This window comes from Photinus pyralis, unplaced genomic scaffold, assembly GCF_008802855.1.
Source record: "Photinus pyralis isolate 1611_PpyrPB1 unplaced genomic scaffold, Ppyr1.3 Ppyr1.4_unclustered_Scaffold5186, whole genome shotgun sequence".
Classification (NCBI taxonomy): domain Eukaryota; kingdom Metazoa; phylum Arthropoda; class Insecta; order Coleoptera; family Lampyridae; genus Photinus; species Photinus pyralis.
The window spans coordinates 14,517-37,332 of NW_022171727.1; the positions used below are offsets into that span (position 1 = coordinate 14,517).

The 22,816-nt window shown below is 40.1% G+C and overlaps 2 protein-coding genes across 3 annotated transcripts; both read left to right on the plus strand.

The window, feature by feature from the left end:
• The first annotated feature begins 731 nt into the window (after positions 1-731).
• Positions 732-17,613, plus strand: LOC116182417 (alpha-tocopherol transfer protein-like). 2 transcript variants are annotated; one of them, XM_031502954.1, is made up of 7 exons: positions 732-979; positions 1,030-1,180; positions 5,837-6,089; positions 6,134-6,244; positions 6,294-6,399; positions 6,443-6,604; positions 17,595-17,613. In XM_031502954.1, the coding sequence occupies exons 1-6, from the start codon at positions 859-861 to the stop codon at positions 6,592-6,594; spliced, it is 894 nt and encodes a 297-aa protein (XP_031358814.1). In that variant the 5' UTR covers positions 732-858; the 3' UTR covers positions 6,595-6,604; positions 17,595-17,613. The 2 variants fall into 2 exon arrangements, with proteins under 2 accessions (XP_031358814.1, XP_031358813.1); XM_031502953.1 differs by lacking the exon at positions 17,595-17,613 and having other exon boundaries at positions 6,443-6,724.
• On the plus strand, positions 11,722-22,549 carry LOC116182415 (nose resistant to fluoxetine protein 6-like). The gene is made up of 13 exons (XM_031502950.1): positions 11,722-12,465; positions 12,504-13,222; positions 13,269-13,423; positions 18,254-18,456; positions 18,497-18,561; positions 18,605-18,801; positions 18,851-19,011; positions 19,066-19,225; positions 19,271-19,458; positions 19,505-19,634; positions 21,837-22,020; positions 22,076-22,221; positions 22,268-22,549. The coding sequence occupies exons 2-13, from the start codon at positions 12,988-12,990 to the stop codon at positions 22,391-22,393; spliced, it is 1,950 nt and encodes a 649-aa protein (XP_031358810.1). The 5' UTR covers positions 11,722-12,465; positions 12,504-12,987; the 3' UTR covers positions 22,394-22,549.
• Positions 22,550-22,816: the final 267 nt, after the last annotated feature.

Genomic DNA, 22,816 nt, shown 5'->3' on the forward strand with positions numbered 1-22,816 from the left:
CCGTCAAGATTCGATTAGCACTACACAAAATGGCACATAATCGGTGCCTAATTAGTGTCAAATGACTAATTACTCTGACCGATAATTAATCGGCCTCTAAGAGTCAAGAAAAATGTACGTAAATCCCACCGAGAAGATAGAATGTTTCCGGTCGAAATAAAATTCGATTTGCACGACACAAAATGGCGCATAATCGACCCCTAATTATTATGAATTACTAATTACCCAAGCCGACCTCTAAACGTTACAGCTGAAATGACTATTACTAGGGTCGTGACCCCAAAACGAACAAACATACTTACAAAACGTACAAAAAGCAGTAAGGGAAGGATCTTGAGGAGATTCTATGGTCTTTAAAGCTCTTCTTCGCCATTGTGGAAGTATTAAGGTCGACAAAGATCTTTTAGTGATCTTGAAGGTTTGAAAAACCTCTCAAATATTTCATATCCATCGGAAACTTTCGGTTTCTTGGGTTTTCTGTTGCTTTTGAGAGCATTGGGATTTGGTTTACCACTTGATCTACCGAAATGAGTCATGAACAGACTGAAGTGGTTCAATGGATTTAATTCAAAAACAGCTGATTGATGTCTTAATTGTCTATACAATAATGTGAATAAATTTCACACGCTCGCTGCGTGGAAACGACTTCTCCAAACTGAATAGCTAGAGGTTATACCATCTGTTAATGAAGTCGGTAATTTTCCCCACTTACCGACCCTGCATATTAGGAAGCAATAATTAACTCGCGGGACTTTTGCCTCATTTACTTCCACATTAATCCGAATAACAGCCAGTAAATCCGCCTCGCTCAAAAGGAGGTTGCGGGGACTTTCTACATTATAATCGGCAATACGCAAAATGCCGTTCGTTTACGCGGACGTGGAAAAAGTGTACGAAAAGACCGAGGGGTTGAAACGCGAAGACGTCCGCCATCTCAGGGAGTGGATGGGCAAACAGCCCCATCTGCCCCAAGTTACGGGTGAGTTTCGAAAATGTCGCTTACCGACTTCGTTAACGACTTAATTTCAGATCTCGACATCATATTCTTCTTGCACAGTTGCTACTACAGCATCGAGCGGGCGAAGATCTCGATCGAGAATTACTATACCTGTTTGACGGCGTCCCGCGAGGTCTTCGGAAGGAAGGATCCGGAGGAGTTTCGGAAATGTCTGCAGGAAGCGTGAGTACCTAGCAGTTATGTGCGATGTGTGAGAATATTTTAATATCGAGTGAAAGTTTTGAAGAAAGTTGCCGACCTGATATTTAATAAAGGATTTCTCGTTACATCAACAACGATTTGCATTAACGCGCAAGACACGTTTTGGTACAAATTATTCGAGATTATATAACCCGAATTTCGATTTCTGAATCTCTTAATTTGAAACATTGCCTGTGGGCCTTTCTGACGTCTCAATTCCTATTCTCTCCACGTCTCCCTTCCTCTCTTCTCGTTTCCACATCTGAACATGGCAATTATTTTAATGTTTTTCTTCCCCTCTGTTAGATACTGCGACACCCCCTCTGTTATCAGCTCCCTGTACCTTTCGATTTTTCACGAATTCTCGATCTTCACTCTCCCGAGCTGCACTTGTACATCTTTGTCCCTTTTGGCACGTTCTCCTTTCATCGTTTCCCCTATTCCTCTGCATCCGTTTGTTTCGTTTATCCCTTTTGTGTTCATCCTCGTCGCTAACCCTTCTTTTACCAATTCACTTTCCTCGACTCTTACCGCTCTTCGTCCTGATTTTATCCTTATATTCTTCATTTGTATTTCCTCCTCTAATACGGAATTTGGTGTCCTTCTGTTTAGTCCCAGTATATACCCATTTTTGGTACCTTCTTTGTATTTCCATTCCTTCCATTCCCACACCTCCCTTCCGTACCCCTCTCAGCATTGTGTCAAAAAGATGTTTTTTTGATGTGAAAACATTCTGGAAATTCCTCTCTCCTATTCCCCACTCTCCGCCTGTTTTTATGAGGGAGATAGCGAGGGCCCTGACCACACTAAACCACTTTAATAAATCCCAACGTCGCGGGTATCACCTTTGCTATTCTTCCGCTTGTCGGGGGTGCGCTATAATTATTGTACCCACCTGGCCTCCCTCTTTCACGTTCGTGTTACATACGTGGTGAACTCGTCTATCATCCTCCAGCTACTCTCACCCTCTATCATGCTGTCGATGATGCTGTCCTCTTCTATCCGATTCGCCAACTCCATTTTCAGCGTCGATCCACCTCTCACACCCAAATATTGTGTCCTGAAGTGTCCCTGTGCCCGAATTCCACATAGGTGTCGCCCCGTTGCCTTTTGAATCGGTAAGTACTCTGTGCTCTCCCCGTGTCCTGTTAAGAACTGTGTTAGATGGTAGTGTACCTGTCCGTGCTTTCTCTGGTGCCATTTCAGGAATCAATCTATTTACCCAGCACCTGGAGAAGTTTTCGCATGCCTACTATGACCGCCGCCTTGGATTTTTCCCCCGCCCGTTTTAACCTCTTCTCCCCCATCCACCTGTCAATGGCTTCTATGATGGTGTCCATACATCGTTTCACCACCCCTACTTCCCTATCCCACAGTGAGTTCATCTGAAAAAGTAACCAACTTCACTTCCCTCGGTACTATCATGCCTACTACTTTATCGGACGTCATATTCCATAGCAGTGGCCCTAATACTGATCCCCGAGGGACGCCTCCATTTACTTCAATTTCATTACTATGTCCGGACGGTAGTCTTACATTAATTTTCCGCTCTGTTAAGTAGCTATACATTGACTTACACATTGTGCTCGGCGCTCCCGTCCTTAGACTGCAATCGCACCGCAACTACCTCGGCAACTACACTCTCGAATAGCTTGCCAAGCTGCCCCCTAGGGAGATCCGCCTTGTCCTTTTTAGGGATCAACACCACCTCGGCACTTTTCCACGCTGGTGAGTATTTCCCCTCCCTCATAGTTCCCTCGAAAGCCGCAGAAAACATATTGGGGGCTCTCTTTGCCACCAGTGCCACGAATTCAGGGTCCGGCCCTGGAGCTTTTGGGCATTTTTTGGCTGCCTCCGCGATCTCTTTTTATACGATCGTCATTTGGTTGTCTTGATCATCTACCGCCATCAGCCGGTCAATCCTTTCTCTCAGAGGGAAGAGTGCCCGGCTGCCCGCACATGTTCCTGGACTCTACCTTCCACACTTTCTATACCTCCTCCTTCCACCCTTTCTATACCTCCTCCTTCGCAAATCTCACCATCTTCGATTTTTCGACGTTTAGTTCCATTTCTTTTCTTGCACAGTACAGTGCTTTACATTTTTGTCCACTTTCCATCCTCCATCATTTCCCATACTTTTTCCCTTTCTATCCTTTTAAAATCTTCTCTTAGATCCATGACAAACGCTACTGCCCTTTTTCCCAATTCCTTTTCTCAGCTTCTCCTTATTTAATACTATCTGTAACGAAAATCCCATTGGGTTCCTCCTGCCGCCTTCCCTTTCTTGAATCCCTTAAGTTGTTGCTCCATCACTTCTCTTGATATCTCGTTTTCTTCCACCTCCCCTATCCCTCACCATAAAGTTCCGTTTCCGTTCCTCTATTTGTATTTCTCTCCCACTTAATGTTCTTCATTCTTTTTTTATGTTCTAGCACCTCCTTCTCTTCTATCTCGCCCTTTCTTTCTCCATGATTGTTCGGTATCTGTTTCTCTCTTCTGTACACTCTCTGTACCTCAGATTCATTTCTGTTATCTCACTCATCCTCTTCCTTTACCTGCTACCTTTACGGTCTGGCGTGTTGGCTTCTCATCAGCCAGTCCGTTCCTGTTTTGGTAAACTGGTGGCAGTGCAGTTCGTGACTTTTGCGCCAGTGTCCAAGAACACTGACCTATTATGCTCTAGCACGGATAGGGCGAGATCGGAAATTCTGCAATCAGAGCCCAGAAACTGAGATCTTGGGGTGCTCTAATCTTCGGAATTCTGTTGCAATGCTTGCACTTTCAACGTAGGACTCCTGGTTTGCCGCAGCCATAGCAGCGCAAGACGGTGTTCGCCTGTTCCTTTTTCTTTCGACATACGCTGACATCGTGGCTTCAGAAAATGCACAAGAAGCATCTTCTTTTCATGTGCGGATTCCTTCTTTGTTCCGTTGGATCCTGCATTCACCATGGTCAATTCGGTGGTTCGGGCTTCATCGAGAAGTTGTTTAATGAGGCGGGGCTCAATATTTACAGCGCCACGTGCGTTTTGCGTGTGAACTTTGAAAGTTTTTAATACATATTTTTCCACTCCTCCTCTGTGCCTCACCTATTTCATATACTTTCCTTCCACAATCCTCCATCGTGTCTCTTGTCCATAACTGCATCTCCCTTAATTTTGAACCTCTCCATTTCTTGCTCCTTTGTCTTTCCTTATTAATCAGTTGGTGATCCGATTCTGTCCACGTTCCTACTTTAAAATGTTCGATTGCTTCCCATTTCTGTTTACTAGTATGTAATCAATTACAGACCTCCCTCTTTCTCCAATGTAGATGTGTATCGCCCATCCCTATCTCCCTCCATGTTTCCGTTTGATATTCTCCAACCTCTCTTTTCTGTTAATTTCAGTAACAACGCCCCTTCTTTGTTGCATTTTATCTCTGTACTAGTCGATCTTTCTCCTTTGGAAGGGTCACGGCAAAAATTTGGTTACTAGTTGAAAATAAGTTTCGACGATTGACGGATTTGATTCAGGAACAAACTTTCGCAATTTATCAGTTAAAATTTTGTTCATACACTGGAATAATTGACCAATCCGCAGTGTGGAAATCTCAAAAATTACCCTTATAACTTAGTGTTTTTCAGTCAACAAAAGCACGAATTAACTGCCTTTAACCTGTTTACCTGTTTCCGCTTCATGCAATTTTTTTTAACGTCTCGTATGAAGGAAATAGGTGGGCAAATTTAAACAGGCCACCTGTTACAAAGTGTTTGAGCTCTTAGTTTATTAATATTGGAATTGATATTAATTCTACACTTTTCTACGCTCAAATAAAGTCAATAAAATTTCTGGCGGGCGCTTAACTTTTGTTGGAGAATTTTCCTGAGATAAAGACAGAAGGGTCGTTTAATAGTGAGGGGTGTTTGGGCTCCAATTTTTTAAATATTGCGATTTATTACATCTTTCTACCCTTAAATAAGGCCAATAAAGTTTGTGCACGATGATTCACCTTTTGCCGAGGGTATCAATGCTCTGACGTTATTTTGACGTAAGCAGTAATTAGATAAATTAAAAAAATGCAGCACTCCAATTTCCTTTGGAGGATTAAGAGTTCGAAGTGTCCGAAGAATTGATAAAATTCGAAGAGAACGAGGAGTTCAAAATCAACCAAAAAATGCGATAAGTCCGAAGACTCTTAAAATTACGAGGGCTGTTTGAAGAACTGAAGAAATGAGAACAATTTGAAGAATTTAAAGATCTGAAGAACCTTTAGGTAATATGCCAAGGAGCTGTCGAAAATAAAAATCTGGCTTTAACGGCCTTTTGAGTTCAGAAGGGTGCTTTTGTGTCTTATCTGTAACAGACAACAACATAAATAAACAAACAAGGGGGCGGCATCAGTTCATTTAATGACTCGAAGGACTAAATGTAGCGTTAGTGAAATAAATTCTAATGCTTACCCAAAATAAAGTCGGCCTGGGATTTTCTTATAACTCAAACCGGTACGTTACCGGCAGTTCGAATTGTTGACTGATATTATTCGTTGTAAGCGTTTACATGCTATTTATATCACAGATTTGCGTTCCTTAACCTATGTCAATTACGTTATTATGCAAGAAATGGCTCCAGATTCGGACAACAATTGTGTTTACTTCCAGAGCGTACATACCACTACCAAAACTAACACCGGAAGGCTACCAAGTATTATTCTGCCAAATTCTCGTTTCCGACCCGAACAGTTTTTCGTTCAACAATCACATCAAGTACGTCGACGGATGCATGAAGAGCTGGTTTTTGGAGAGGGGGCCAGGTGAAGGGGTGGTCATCATTTTAAACATGGACGGATTCGTTTTGGGACACCTTTTAAGAATCCCCCTGTTCTCAATAAAAAAACTCATGTTTTACTTTCAAGTAAGTTTCGAACCCTAAATCGCAACTCCATGTAGTTTTTTTAGGACGCGCTACCAGTGCGACTGAAATCCGTTCACGTGATCAACACCATGCCGCTCATCGAAAAGGTGCTTGCGGTGGTCAAGCCGTTCATGACAGCGGAACTGATCAAAATCGTACGACGGGCATCGGCCATTAAACTGAAAGTAATGCGAACTCTTGCAGGTGTACTTCCACACCAGCAACCTGGAAACCCTAGACAAGTTCGTGCCGCGAGCTCTGCTCCCATCGGACCACGGAGGCGATCAAAAATCCGTCATGGAGCTGCACGGTAGGGAAAGTTTCGGGGGAATCTTAATTCAGTCGAATTTCAGAGGAGAACTTCCAACGTATCGTTGATAAGCCGGAGTTTTTCGAAATCGAAGAGAGCAGGGGAACCGATGAGTCTAAACGGATGGACAAGTTCGCAAATAAACACGCCACATTCGGCATTGAGGGGTCGTTCCGGAGTTTGGAAATTGACTAACAGAAGCACTGTATGTAAATTATTAATTGCGAAATGCAGTTGTTTCTGTTAATTTGCATGTAATGTAAATAATTTGTGAATTATGCGTTACTTAACTTTCATATGTGTTAATATAATATCTTACAAACAATGTGGTCCGTTAACTTGCCCCCCCCCCCCCACTGAGAGATTTCATAGTCGAATTATTTTGAAATGAATGCGCTCGTTATGCGCTCAATTGCGCCACTTGAATTAAAGCTAGCGCCATTATGGTTAAGTCATAAAAAAATTTTAAAAAGGGGGGGGCTAACTTAACGTTTTCAAAAGTTACGTTTTTTAACATGTTTTTTCTACTACATCGTACCTTTCATCATGCGCTAAAATGCGCCGTAAACAAAAATCTTGGCGCCATTATAGTGTTTCAGAAACACTATACAGGGTGTTTTTTTGGGAGCCTTAGTTAAACGATTATGAGAAAGTAAAATAGGTAGGTTTTTGAAAAATTTGTATTTAGGAGTTACTCCGAAGGCCGAATCGATGTAAAATATTTTCAAAATGGACGCACTTCCGGAAATAACTTTTGAAAACGCTAAGTTAGACCCTCCACTTTTTAAAAATTTGTTATGGCTTAACCGTAATGGCGCTAGCTTTAATTCAAGTGGCGCAATTGAGCTCATAACCAGATGTATCAAGTGACACAAATACCGGTAGCAAAATGCGTTATAGGGGATTTCGTTCACTTGCCCCCCCGCAAATATATTTAAGGATAACCAAAAAACAATAATGGCGCAAAGATATCTTTTTACGGCGCATTTCAGCGCATACCTGAGAGTACAATTTCGTATGAAAAGATGTTAAAAAAAAGTAACTTTTAAAAACGTTAAGTTGGCCCCCCCCCCACTTTTTGAAAATTTGTCACGGCTTAACCGTAATGGCGCTAGCTTTAATTCAAGTGGCGCAATTAAGCGCATAACCAAATGTATCAGGTGACCTAGTTACAAGGGACAAAATACGTACTGGGGGGGCTACGTTCACTTGGCCCCCCCAAATGTTTTTTCGGATTTCTAAAAAACGATAATGGCGCAAGAGTTATTATCGGTGGCGCATAGGAGCGCATAATGAGCGCATTCATTTCAAAATAATACGACTATGAAATCTCTCAGTGGGGGGGCCAAGTTAACGGACCCCAAACAATGTTCGTTCAATCACTACCTTTAATTCGTTTTGAGCTTTTTAGAGAGATTCTACGGAATACCTCTTCTAACGATTCTTTAAAAAAAATCCTTGCCATAGCCTTCCAACAGTTCTTTACGAGGTCCAGAGATCCATGAGAGTAATTTTCAGGGGCTTAATGATCCTCACAAGTATTTCTTCAGCATGCATTTGGAGAGCGGTCTTCAAGTGGTTCCCCAAAAGATTTGTCTGGGGAATACCTTGATTCACGTACCTAAGCGCAGATGTACACAAACGTATAGAGGAGGTTTCTGGAATGAATCTTCAGAAGGATATTTAAAGAGCACTGGGAAAGATCTTGCTAGGGATTTCTCCATGAATTCTTAAAACACCAAAAAAATGGTTTTTTTTGTCAAAATAGCATTGGATATTCTCAGGATATCCTCTTAACATGCTAGAAGGTGTGTCAATATTCCAAACATCCATAAAATGTTTTACGCGTATATGCGTCCGGTTGGCATATACCAAGGATATTCAGCAATGAATTCTGTTATGAAATTGCGCACCATAATCTAAAAATATTCAAAATAAATGGAGAATATTGTTTTAATTTTATTCTCAGAATATCTGAGATATTCCCATTCGAATATCCCTAGTATATCTTACAAGGCACGTAGATATTCTAGGAATATATATACCTCATAATTATACAAATAATATTCAGAATAAACTGAGAATAATTTTTAAATTTATTCTCAGAATATTCCAAGGGGTATCATAATCTAAGAATATTCAGAATAAATGGAGAATATTCTTTTAATTTTATTCTCACAATATCTGAGATATTCCCATTCGCATATCCCTAGTATATCTTACAAGGCACGTAGATATTCAAGGAATATATTTAACAGATATTCATTTTTGAATATTCCTGGTATATTACAGAAATTTTCAATATTATCTGGAGTATGGGCCTTAATATGCAATACTTTAGAATTGCACATACCTCTCAAGGAGTCTCTCATACGAGTTTTCAGGACGTTTACTATAAAATTTAGCAAAGGAGTAAAACGTTTTTAGCGGGTTGTTTAAATTAGTTAACAAAAGGATAATTTAAAAAAAAGTTCAAGATATTCGTTGAAAGATTTTGAAGATATCTCCCAAGAAATGTTGCAGGTACATCTGGAGATATTCTTCAGGGCGTTCATTTAACTGTTATTCAAGGGCGTACTTTCCAGATGCCTCATAAGATTCTTAATTAAGAAGCACTTTCATGGTAATATGCGAAAAGACCTGCTTTGCCGAGGGTAGTGTGCTGGGAGGTAATCCACACTCTCCAGACCCTCCGCTAATATCTACATACTTCTCGAAAAAAGTTTAGTGTTATCTCTCTCAGTCTTTTCCCCAAGATGATCATGAGAGTGTTAAAAGCTGAGCGATTTTGAATGCGAACGTAATACCAGGAGATCTGTTTTGCGGATGGTATTGTGCTGGGAGGTATTCCATACCCCCGACATTAAATTCTTCTAAAAAAAAATGTAGTGATAGCATGTTGATTTAGACACAAAGCAAGAGAAAGGAATGTCTTTTTCCAAACAATAGCATGAGAGTGGTAAAGGCTGAATGATCCCCCCCCCCCCTCAAGCGTACGAATATTTGATTACATTGTCGTATTAGTTTACCATGAGGGTGCTGGGGTAATTAAGAATGTACTATGACGTCCTGTTTTACCGAGAGTATTGTGATGGGGGGGGGGGGGAATACCCTCCCCCTCTTCCGCATAGAAAGATTGTAGTTTACCATGAGAATGGTGGGAGTAATACAGAATACAAATCAAAGAGAATGAGGACGTCTCTTCCCGAAGTGATAACCGTTGAATGATTTTGAAAACGAACGTAATACCGGAAGGTTTGTGGACTATGGGAACCCCCCCCCCCCCCTTCCCCCGAGCATACAAAGATTTCATTACCTTTTCGCAGATTACCATGAGAGTGCTGGAGGTAATAGAGAAAGAACTACCGAGCTCCAGCCAAGGGTAGTGAGGTTATGGGTATTCCACACCTCCTAGACACTTTTCTCAAAAAACTTTTAGTGCTAGCACTCTCACGATAGTTTAGACACAAAAGAAAGAGGAAAGGAGGATTCGGCTTCCTTTTTCGAAAAATTATCATGAGACTGTTAAAGACTGAATGATTTTGAAAAATAGCGTGATAGCGGGGGGGTCTGGTGGGTATGGAATACCCTTCCAGCATACGAAGATTCGGTTACCTTTTCGCATATTAGCGTGCGAGTACTGGAGGCTATTAAGGAAAGAAATGTCTAGCACTGATTTGCCGAAGGTAGTCTGCTGGGAGCGCCGGGGGGGGGGGCATACCCACCATCCCCCCTTCCCCGCCCCCCAGTAATACATATGAACATTTGATTACCTTTTCGCATATTACCACGAGAGTCTTGGGGGTATAAGATAAAGAACTATCGAGCTCTGATTTGCCAAGGGTAGTGTAGGGGGGGGGGGGCACCCAGTAATAGCCTTTTCTCTAAAAACTTTTAGTGCTGCCATTCTCACGATAATTCTTCTAGTAGTTTACCATGAAAGTGCTGGGGGTATTAGAGAAAGAACTATAGAGCTCTACTTTGCTGAGAGGTATGTGCTGGGGGTATTCCATACCCCCCAAGACCCCCGCGTAATACACTTTTCTTTAAAAAAAAAAACGTTTAGTTAGTGTTGACATTCTCTCGATAATTTTGACACGAACGATGAGGAAAGGAACATTCGACTGCGGAAAATATCACGAGTGTTAAAAGTTGAACGATTTTGAAAAGAAATGTAATACTAGAGAGTCTGGGGGGTAAGGAATACCCCCAGCATGCGAAGATTTGATTACCATTTCACAGATTAACATGAGAATGCTGGGGGTAATAAAGAAAGAACTATCGAGCCCTGCTTTGCCGAAGGTATTGTGCTGGGGGGTATTCCATGCCCCTCACCCAGACCCCCCGATAATACATTCCTCTCAAAGAAAGTTTAGTAGTATACTCGCATGATAATTTAGATACAACGCTAGAGGAAAAGAGGATTAGAGTGTCTTTTCCCAAAGATTATTGTGAGAGTGTTAAAAACGGAACGATTTTGAAAGCGATCGTGATACCGGGTGGTTTTGGGGGTAAGGAATACTCCCAAGGATACCAAGATTTTATTACCTTGTCCTAGTAGTTTACCATGTAAGTGCTGGGAGTCTTAAAGGAAGAACTATGGAGCACTGCTTTCCCGCCGCGGTATGTGTTGGGGGGTATTCGACATCCCCCACACCCCCCGGCAATACAGTGTTCTTAAAAATCTTTTAGTGTTGGCACTCTCACTATAATTTTGACACAAACGACAAGGAAAAGAACATTCAACTGTCTTTTCCCAAACAATGTCACGGGAGTGTTAAAAGCTGAACGATCTTGAAAATAAACGTGGTAGTGGGGGGGGGGTCTGGGGAGTATGGAATACCCCCCAAAATACGAAGATTTGATTATCATTTCGCAGATTACCGTGAGAGTAGTGGCGGACGATTTCTAGAAAAATCCTTGGAAAAGCTTCATCAGGAGATGTCAGTTACAGTGCATTTCCATACATTCTTCATGAAATCTTTCAAAGGAGTCAGCAGAACATTTTTCAAGAAGTTCTGTAGAAATATCTCGAAAAATTCTTCTTCTTCTTTTGAAGATTTCTCTTAGAGGATTATTATGAGTGGATAGCATATGAGAAAATGTTTCTTAAAGCTCTTCTCCCAAGGATTCCTAGTAAACTCTTTGGAAAGGCTCTCCAAGCAATTCTTCACGGGGTGGCGTCTCTTAGTGTGCATCATCCCCCAACCCCTTTCAAGAAATTCTCTAGAAATATCTCAAAATATTCGAGAAATTTGTTATTCCTTTATTCAGAGGCATTTCAAGGAAGTATTTGGCTGATTCTCCAATGGATTCTTAACTGCCTTCGTCATGATTTCTAAAAAAAATGAAGTAATACTGCTATAAGATATCCCTGAAAGATTAAATTCCTGCAGGGAGTCCAAGAAACGACCAAGTAATGGTCTCTTTTCCAGAAGTGTTTCGTATCAAAGCATGTATAAAGGCTTTGTTTATTTTTTGGGCAAATCCGTAGAACACTTTGACCTTTGGCGACCCTTTAAAGAATTCATTATAAAATGATACCAAGAAATCTTTTGAAAGCGCTTTCAAGAGGTCCTTTTGTATGAAGTGCTTCAAGAAACCTAAAAAATACCCTTATCGCTTTGCTTTGCTTCGAAACCCTTCGGCAGATTTAAATCACGTTTGGTCAAACTCTAAAAAAAGGTCTTTCTAGAGACTCTTCTTCATTTCGAGATTCCACTTGGTAAATTTGGCTAAAAGCTCTCCAGGATCATTACCAACAATTCATAGAACAATTCTTGGAAGTTCTAAAAATTATTCATGAGGAGGAGTCTATTAGGGTAGATTTATCTACTTATGAAATTCTTCAAGGGATCAAGCATGACACTTTTTTAAGAAATTCTGAAGAAGTGTCTCGAAATATTTTTTGAGAAATTCTTTATCAGAAGGCGTGCAATGCCAGGTTCTCCAAGAGATTCTTAATCACATTCTCGACTATTTCTAATATGAACACGATTAAATAGACATTCAAATGATTTCTCAAGAAACTTTTACCAAAAAATTCGGCTGTACATTTTTCTGGAGGTTTCGCAGAATAAATTCGGCTGTACATTTTTCTGGAGGTTTCGCAGAATATTTGTTATCAGAATTTTTACTTTTTACCGAGAGATCCTTTGGAAGCTCTTCAAAATATCTCAAGAACACTTTGAGACATTACTTCCAGAAGATATCAAAAAATTTTTTGAAAAATCATACAATAATATTTGAGGTTTTCCTTGTGAGGTGTTGTTCAGTTTCTTCTTAAGCTTTTCTTAAATTCCTCTTCCCAAATGGTCCTTGATTTCAACTTTCAACCTTTAAGTTTTAGCTTTACTTCGAAAACTCAGCGTCAGGAACCTTCACCCTGCATTTCACAATTCAAGATTTGAAGCTTAAAGTCCAAGTTTGAAATAACCACTCGTTACTATTTTCTGTATTCTGAAAATTACAACTCGGGCCAACGCAAATGCGACCATTATCATATTAAATTTGTTGGCCGATTAGTAATCATGGCGGAAACCGAATTATGTAATCATTAATTCCCAATTAGTTGCGCAAACACGCACCATGTGTCAGTCATTGAACATGTTCTTACTTTTGATAACCCTGATCATCGCAGCTCCAAGGGTTGCTGTAACCAGCTATTTAAGCGAACGATTCGCTGTTCTTTCTTCGCCTCAAGTATTCTCCAAGTCCCTTCTATCGTATTTATCCCAGAAACGCGACTTATCGCACCGTTGCCGGGATGAGCTGGAGGATTTCGCAACGAGCCTACAATCGGAGAGGCAATGGGCGCTCAACAGTAAGGTTATGGGCACGGATTACGAAATAATATCCACTCTTTGTAGTGTACGACGCAAATGGGAAACTGCCAGCTGGTGCAATGGAAGGCAATTTAATTGAGTTGGGGTCATTTGATGAGTGCTTGCGAATTGTGCGTACCAACAACCACGGCTTAACTGGAAAGTACTGTTTGGGATCGCTGTATGTTTCAAGTCGATATGTGAGTAATTTCCTTCAATTGCCAAGGGTTGAAGCAACCTTGTTTCTACTGACCGGAATGTGGGAGGTCATTATACTCTGTAAACGTACTCCAATTAAGTTGGTCATGTAATAGTCTAAATCTCCTCTCCAGTATCCCTATGTACCCCAGATCGACTTAAGGTGTTCTTTTCTTGATATTTTACTCCTTTAAAGGCCTCCTACATCATCTTCAAATCCTCTCACCATTCTCCCGAAGAGATTTTCTCATCGTCTCAAGATATTTCTCATTTTGTTGCCCCTAAATCCAATCTCTAACGATTATTTTTAGGGTCTTTTTAGCAAGCTTTCCGATGAATTTGAGCGGACAGGAGCTGAGGATACCGATTACCTCTACGAGGAATGTTCTTAGGGAGTACTCCTTTGCGATCCGCTCGTTCAAGACTTTTTGAGGAGCCCTACCATCCGTCCGCAGGCTGAGAAAACTTTTTTTGATTCGTCCTCAATGATTCGCCCTTCACGTAAATTGCTCTGCTGATGAAGAATTCCATTTAACTGAAGGGAGGCATCCACCTTCCATAACTCTGCACATATCTTGTATCTTGATGGCTTTTTTTTGAGACTCTACCCCACAAAGATAGGCCTCTACGTGCATTTGCTCTTAGATTATATAGTATTGCACTGTGTGTGAGGGTAGCCCAATACTCTAATGATTTTCCATTTTTAGGTTTATGGTGGCACAGAGGTTTCCTGCTTGACCCTAGTTTAGAACCATTTGACCTCGACGTTAGCGCATAAGCACTTTAGTTCGGGATTTTAGCAGAGTTTCAAACCCACGTCTACGTTTGACCTTCAGTGACATTGACTTTAGCAATTTAAAACTCACTCAAAAATAAAGGCAAAATTATTTTAAAAAATCTTCCTCAATAATCGCTAGATGCCTTACTAGATTTGCATATTTGACATCTTGGTTTGGTGCAGTGCTATAGCGCCTCCTATCGCTTGCTTCTTCGCCATTAAGTGCCTCCACAGCGGCTGTGGAACAGGACTTCATGGCGACTGTCATGCTTGGATAGGTTAGCCTTTCTATACCCTGCAGCTGCTTTTGGCCACCGCATGACTGCGGCATATATGATCATGGATCTGATGACTAGCCTTCTACGGACCTGGGATGCCAGGGTCGCCTTTTTTATCCCCTCACCCATATGGGAGTTCCATGTTAATCTCTGGTCAAAGTCCATTCCCAGGTATTTGACCTCTTGGTGTCGATGGTGACCTCCCCCCCCCCCTCTTGATGGGTGCCCTTATGTTGGGATTCATCCCTCTGGTAAAAAGCATCACCACACCTCAGATACCACTGCATCGTATTTAGCAGAGATTACTAGGTGTGACCAGGTCGCCTGCATACCTTTTCACAAAGTAACCTTTTTCTGTTAGTGACCATAGCAAGGGCGATAATAGAACACCCCCCACCCCCCCTCCTCCTTGAGGATACCATCTTTTGATCATCACTGTAACTGGCTCCTCACTAACCTTGCCATTATTTTCCTGCTACTCAACATGGACTTTATGGCCTTTTTCTCTACCCTGAACCACTTTTGCACCTGGTGGTATGTTGCAGCTTGCAGCCTCTGCAGTTGATGGTAAAAGGCCTAGATTCGCTTCAGCGTTACCTGAGTCTTGACAAAAGTACATCGTTAAGGCTCTCTGTTGTCTCGTCTCCTCCATTAGGCCAAGGCAACTGGGCGCTTGTCGCCGGCTGCTGCAACTTCTAGGCGGAGGAAAACGCTCGATTCTGTCTGAAGTGGGTCCACATTTTCATCTTTCCCTGCCAGAGGAGGGCAGAGGTGGTTCAAATCCAGGTGGTAGCTCCACCTGCCCCTGGGTTGCGCGAGCTGGTGGAGAACTGGATGCAACCCGCCACACCTCTGCCACTCTTCTGGAAGTAGACGTGCGTTTTAGTGGATCCTAGATCACATAGGAGCACGAGTAAATCAGCATCCTCACCAACGATGATGACGTGGTCATTGGAGGTACTTTTTTGCAGAGTAGTCTCGACGATATCGCGGCCTGCGTCTTCTTTTGATCTTTTTGTCTCTGCAAATTTGGTGCTCTTTTGGGCACTATCCTCAGGATACTCATCCAAAACTACATATACATTTCTTCCAAAGTGGTTAGATATGTAGCTTATACCTAACATGCTGTATGTCCATTAACCTAGCAGAGCAAGGTCAGCAGAACACAACTAAACATATTGCATAATTAGGTGCTAATTAAGGTGCTCTATTCCCGAATTAAATGCTCCTTTTTTTTAATTATTACATGATCTGCCAGGTTCATATGAACTCAGCAGAGCACTACCTCAAAAAACCAAGAAAATGAAAAGTACACTAATTATAAATAGGTGCTGATTAAGTGCCCTATCCCCGAATTAAATGCTCCTTTTTTTTAAATTATTACATGATCTGCCAGGTTCATACGAACTCAGCAGAGCACTACCTCAAAAAACCAAGAAAATGAAAAGTGAACTAACTATAATTAGGTGCTAATTAATTGCCATATTCCCGAATTAATTGCTCCTTTTTTTTTAAATTATTACGTGATCTGCCAGGTTCATATGAACTCAGCAAAGCACTACCTTAAAAAACGCAAGAAAATTAAAAGTGAACTAACTATAATTAGGTGCTAATTAAGTGCCCTATCCCCGAATTAAATGCTCCTTTTTTTTAAATTATTACATGATCTGCCAGGTTCATATGAACTCATCAGAGCACTATCTTAAAAACCCAAGAAAATAAAAAGTGAACTAATTATAATTAGGTGCTGATTAAGTGCCCTATCCCCGAATTAAATGCTCCTTTTTTTTTAATTATTACATGTTCTGCCAGGTTCATATGAACTCAGCAGAGCACTGCCTCAAAAAACCAAGAAAATGAAAAGTGAACTAATTATAATTAGGTGCTGATTAAGTGCCCTATCCCTGAATTAAATGCTCCTTTTTTTTAAATTATTAATTGCCAGGTTCATATGAACTCAGCAGAGTACTACCTTAAAAAACGCAAGAAAATGAAAAGTGAACTAACTATAATTAGGTGCTAATAATATGAACTCAGCAGAGCACTACCTCAAAAAACCAAGAAAATGAAAAGTGAACTAACTATAATTAGGTGGTAATTAATTGCCCTATTCCCGAATTAAATGCTCCCTTTTTTTAAAATTATTACATGATCTGCCAGGTTCATATGAATTCAGCAGAACACTACCTCAAAAAACAAAGAAAATGAAAAGTGAACAAATTATAATTAGGTGCTGATTAAGTGCCCTATCCCTGAATTAAATGCTCCTTTTTTTTAAATTATTACATGTTCTGCCAGGTTCATATGAACTCAGCAGAGCACTACCTTAAAAAACGCAAGAAAATTAAAAGTGAACTAACTATAATTAGGTGCTAATTAATTGCCCTATTCCCGAATTAAATGCTCCCTTTTTTTAAATTATTACATGATCTGCCAGGTTCATATGAATTCAGCAGAGCACTACCTCAAAAAACCAAGAAAATGAAAAGTGAACTAATTATAATTAGGTGCTGATTAAGTGCCCTATCCCCGAATTAAATGCTCCTTTTTTTTAAATTATTACATGATCTGCCAGGTTCATATGAACTCAGCAGCGCACTACCTCAAAAAACCAAGAAAATGAAAAGTGAACTAATTATAATTAGGTTCTAATTAATTGCCCTATTCCCGAATTAAATGTTCCTTTTTTTTAAATTATTACATGATCTGCCAGGTTCATATGAACTCAGCAGAGCACTACCTTAAAAACCCAAGAAAATAAAAAGTGAACTAACTATAATTAGGCGCTAATTAATTGCCCTATTCCCGAATTAAATGCTCTTTTTTTTTAAAAGTATTACATGGTCTGTCAGGTTCATATGAACTCAGCAGAGCACTACCTCAAAAAACCAAGAAAATTAAAAGTGAACTAATTATAATTAGGTGCTGATTAAGTGCTCTATCGCCGAATTAAATGCTCCCTTTTTTTTAATTATCACATGTTCTGCCAGGTTCATATGAACTCAGCAAAGCACTACCTTAAAACCCAAGAAAATGAAAAGTGAACTAACTAATAATTAGGTGCTAATTAAGTGTCCTATTCCCGAATTAAATGCTCCTTTTTTTTAATTATTACAGGAGGTTTCTTCCCGCGTTCTCTGCTGCATCAAAAACCCAACGTGATTCCGTACGCAAAAAAAAACCAAGGCAAGTACCATTCCCTTGTTCCTCTGCCACTTCGGAACCGTTCCCGGTCGCATCCTCAGTAGATGTTCTATATCGAGTTCAGCAAATTTCGGGAGCATTTTCCACTGTGCGAAGTCTATTTTCAGCAATGTGGTAACTGAAGGCCTCTGAGACGAGAGTACTACGGAAGTCTTCCGCATCAATTTCGAGGGCATTCATCATGTTGAATAATGCTTCATATCCTTTTGGTCCTTTCACGAGGATTTTGATTATCGGCAAATTATCTGATGCACCTCTTTCTGCATCCGGTTCAGGTGAACGTTTGCCTTCATTTGACTCAACCTTCCCTCCCCAAACGCCCATAGTGCCTCTTGCGACGTTCATCCTTACATTTCCGGTTTTGGTCCGGACACTTACTTGATCAATGACCTGGTTGAAGGCAAAGAAAGCACAACTTCTTGAGCGAAACTTTCAGTAGGTTGCCTATTCAGGCGAGGGACGTTGGGCGTTTTTGACAGCTTCTTTCATTATTCCACAGTATCACCCGCTCCAAAGAACTTTAAATTCTTAGCGCCTAAAATGCATCACAAACAATTCAATTGTGCCAACAGGTCGATAACGCCACAATAAGGCTGGGATACAACGGCATGGACAATAACAAAATGGAATTCGGGGTTTGCTTTCCGGATTCGTGTTCGGCCCCAGACCTGGAACTAACAGCGAAAGGAATCGGACTAAATATGTCATTAACGGAAGACACCTGCCAGACGAAACAAACCCAATCTGGAATTACAGCGGGAGGCTACGTAATTCTGTAAGTATGCGCATGCGGTTAACCACAATGTTCAATTTAGGGCACTTGCCTGTCTCCTTCTACTTCTGATTGTAGCTTCGACGATATACGAGCTCTGTTTCAAAGGTAAGCCCTTTCAGTTGACCAGGGGGCTCAGCTCAAATTTCAGCCGACTCGCATTGGGCATTAAAGTCATTCTCGCTGTGGACGAACGGAAAAATAATTTTTCGAGTTAGCAAACCTGGCGCTAGCGATATTTCGTGTTTATGTGGCATCCGAGTAGTTGCTATGGTCATGGTAATTCTCAAACACATCTTCATATTTCGCCATAGCAGAGTGGCCAGAAACTCCTACTATTACTCATACGTAAAAAGCAAATCCCGTTGGTTTCTCACGGTCTCGTTGACTCTTTTAGTGGATACATCAACCGAAAAATGGCCCCTTAATGTCATTACCCTTTGCAGCCGACCTATTTCTACAAATTTCTGGATGCTTGGTTGCATACAATTATTTACGAAGGCAGCTAAAAAGAAAGGAATTCAACATTCCATCGTACTACATCGAAAGGTACCTCAGGTAATAGAGCTCGCCGTGCAGTTTCCACCACTCCTATGGAAAACCCCGTTTTAGGCTTACACCGGCTGTCTTGGCTGTTATGTTATTTATAATCACTTGGTTTGGCTATATTGGATCTGGACCGTTATGGTATCAGACGAAAGGTGCCATTGAACCGTGCCAAACACACTGGTGGTCGTGCCTGCTGTACATTCAAAATTACCAATCCGCTATGGTAAGGAAAAATCACTAGAAGTTTGATAAACACTTAAAATTCTAGTGCATTCCACAGTCTTGGTACCTTTCGGTGGACTTCCAGCTGTATGTGCTCTCCCCTTTGCTACTAGTCCCCCTAGCGCGCTGGAGAAGAGAAACAATAGCGATAACTGCCGGTGTGACTTTGATTTCCATTGCAACCGCATTCGTAGAGGCTTGGACCTATAAACTGTGCGCCGAAAACCAATGCGGGTAAGTGTCAACTAATTGGGAGCGACCACTGTAACGACGTACGCAGGGAACAAACTGTTTTCATGAAACAATTCTACACCTTTCTACCTGCAAGGGCGTCGTCATGGTTAATTGGATTTTTACTGGGGTGTTTCATGTTTAAAGTGAAGGAGAAGGAAATGGGTGCCATGGAGAAGGTAGAGTTGGTAGGCTTTAAGTGTTTCGGTCATGCGGTCATAAGCTGCCAAGTGTAGGAAAAATATATGTATATATATATATATATATATATAAATTATTTAGTATAACTTTTGATTGAGAGGTCTAATCGAAAAAGTACGAATTGTTTTGGATTCTACGCACCAAAATTAATACGAAAAAGTGTTTTCCCGAGAAATTTTGGTGTAGTCGATTTTTGGTAAAAAAGGAAGGTTATATATACTGCCTTTTTTTGAGCCCCGAAAAAAAAATTGTCTCAGATCGACCCGGAAAAAAATTTTCTTATAGAATTTGGCCTGTAGAATCCATAATTTAAAACAGTTCGAAGATTGGGCTACTAGTTCAAAAGTTACAGCCCTTTGAATTTTTTTTCGAAATTGGTTTCTAGTCTATAACTTTTGATTGAGAAGTCTGATCGAAAAATTAATCCGAAAAAGTGTTTTAGGCACCATTTAGCTACTTTTTCATGGAAAAAAATCGAACCAACGCATTTAATTTTTTTTTAAATTAACCATTTCTGTCGGAATGTCGAAAAAAGCCCTCAAGCGGCGATATGTGAAACAAACAAAACTTCAAGTGTTAATAATATTTGTAGCTGAAGAATAGTTCTTTTATAATTATTATTATTTAGTTCTTTTTTTTAATTTACACTTATTAGTATCCCCACATGGACATTTTCGACAACTTACATCATTGAATGTCCATGCAGCGATGGTCAAGATTTGTTTTCGGGGGTCAGATTTCTCGTGCAAATTTAATTATTATTATTATTAATAATAATATTTGTAGCTGAAGAATAGTTCTTTTATAATAATAATAATAATTATTATTATTATTATTATTATTATTGTCGGTGTTTCTTGTGACAACTCTAGCCTGGTTAACTAATCGCACGGATTAAAATCAAGTAACGATTAGTGTCTGTGTCTGTGTCTAGTGAAGTTATGTAGGGTTCAACATAGCTATTAATATTAATTATTATTATTATTATTAATATTTGTAGCTGAAGAATAGTTCTTTTGAACTAACCAGAGATTATTTAAATCGGCTCAGCCGTTTCGAAGATACAGGGTGTTCTTTACGGAAACCTTTGAATACCCCCCACCACTTCATTTTTAGAAATACAGCAAAATTTGTCAAACAAAAAAAGTTCAGATTATATATTTCTTTTTCTCCTTACTCTCCCTTGAGCTACATCCACGGGTGTATTTCTTTACTTTATTTTTTTGCGGTTTTCCTCGTAGTAAGACTTTAATAGTATATTAAGATACAAGTGTATAATCAAGTCTTTAAAGCACGCGCAACGAGTTTAAGGGCACGACGCAAAGCGGAGTGCCTTTAACGTTGCAAGTGCTTTAAAGACCAATTATACACGTGTATCTTATAGTATTTTTTATTATACCTGCAGTATAATTTAAAAATAGGAAATACAATGAAGTCATATTGACGTTATACTCGAATACATGTCTAATTAAGTGGGCTGGGTGTTCGTAATTTCACGATTGCCATGGAAATGTCACTTGACGTTTGCTTATAAAAATCATCGTCTTTGTGAATTAAACGATTTCCGTTGAAAAAGATAATACACCGTCCATTAAATCGATTGTTGTAAAATCTAAACAAACGTTGGTAGGTGTAAAATCCAACTCCAGTAAAGCCTATTATAAAGAATATGAAGAGTTGTTTCCATGGATGAATAGGAAGTTACTTACGAATACAGTCTTAAATGCATCCATAATGCTGGCATATATGAAGGAAATGTCAAAGGTATTTAAATCTTCTATATTTTGGTGCATTCATTCAAAACTTAAAGCAATGCTGCGATTAAAAAGTGGAACAGATTTGGAAGCATACCCTAAATTACGCGCGTTTGTGAAAGCTTCAACCAAAGGATAGGTACAAAAGCCAAAGAAATGTTCTGCATTTACAGAAAGCGACCTAAGAGGATTTTTTATTTCATCCAGATGACAGTTTCAAAAGTCATACTTGAAGTATCGTTACTTAGCAACTTTAAAGCACGTGTGTTTTAAAGGCCCTTTTTCGCACGCATTTGAGTGTTTAAAACGGAGATTGTGATTCAGGTATAATAAAAAACAGTTTGGGACATGATGACATGATTGATTCACTATTTTAAGGTCATAACTTCATAAGGCTTATCCATATCTAATGTTTTTTTGTTATAGAGGACAGCGATACCGCTTATGGTCTTCGCACTACTTGTCTATGTCGCAACCATCTTTGGAGATAATCACGTGGTAATTTCGGAGTATGACAGATATGAAAATTCATTTTCTTTAGCACTACTTCGGCCGACGATGCTACTTTCGGTTGGATGCATAGTGTACCTTTGCGAAATCGGACGTGGAGGTAAGATATAGAGCTCAACACGTTCTCGCATTCGCTAACTTAAAGCTCTTTTAAGGCATTGTCGCCAGTTTTCTTACAAATCCGGTGTTTGTGGTAGTTTCAAGGTTAACTTACACCACATACCTGGTGCACTACCACGTGCTGGAGTACCATCTGGATACCGCTCGAGTGGGTCCGCACCTTAGCAACTACACGCTCTTGGTAACAATACCAAATCGAAAATTCCCTGCATTTACGTTTATTTTAGGTTAACGATTTCGCCGGTGTACTTCTCCTTTCGCTTCTTATAGGTTTGGTTGTATCTTTGGCAGTAGAAGTACCTGCGCAACATTTCGTCAGTTTTCTAACGAGAGGATCAAGAAAGTCGGTTTAGTGATTTATGAAGCAATATAAAGTGTAAAACAAATGAGCAATATATCTGATAAACCCCAGTTCTTAAATACCTTTACATGTTCTTAAACCCTGAGAGATTTTAAAGCAGTTGGTAGGCTCTGGACGATCTTAAGATCTCTAAAAGACTTTTACAATGTCCTACTCAAAAGGACTCATAAATGTTTATCACAACAAATTATAACAGGAATTAAAAACCTTGTAAAAAGATCGCATATTAAACCCATTTAAAGCACACAATTTAACATAACCTCTGATTAATAAGAGGTTTATTTAGGAAACAAATATGGCTGGTTGAAACTTAAATCGGATGGTAAAATCGTATGCATCCACTATGAACTCAATTTATAGCCTCCAAATGAGAGAAAAATGCAAATGATCACACACAAAATCCGTTGAATCGCCA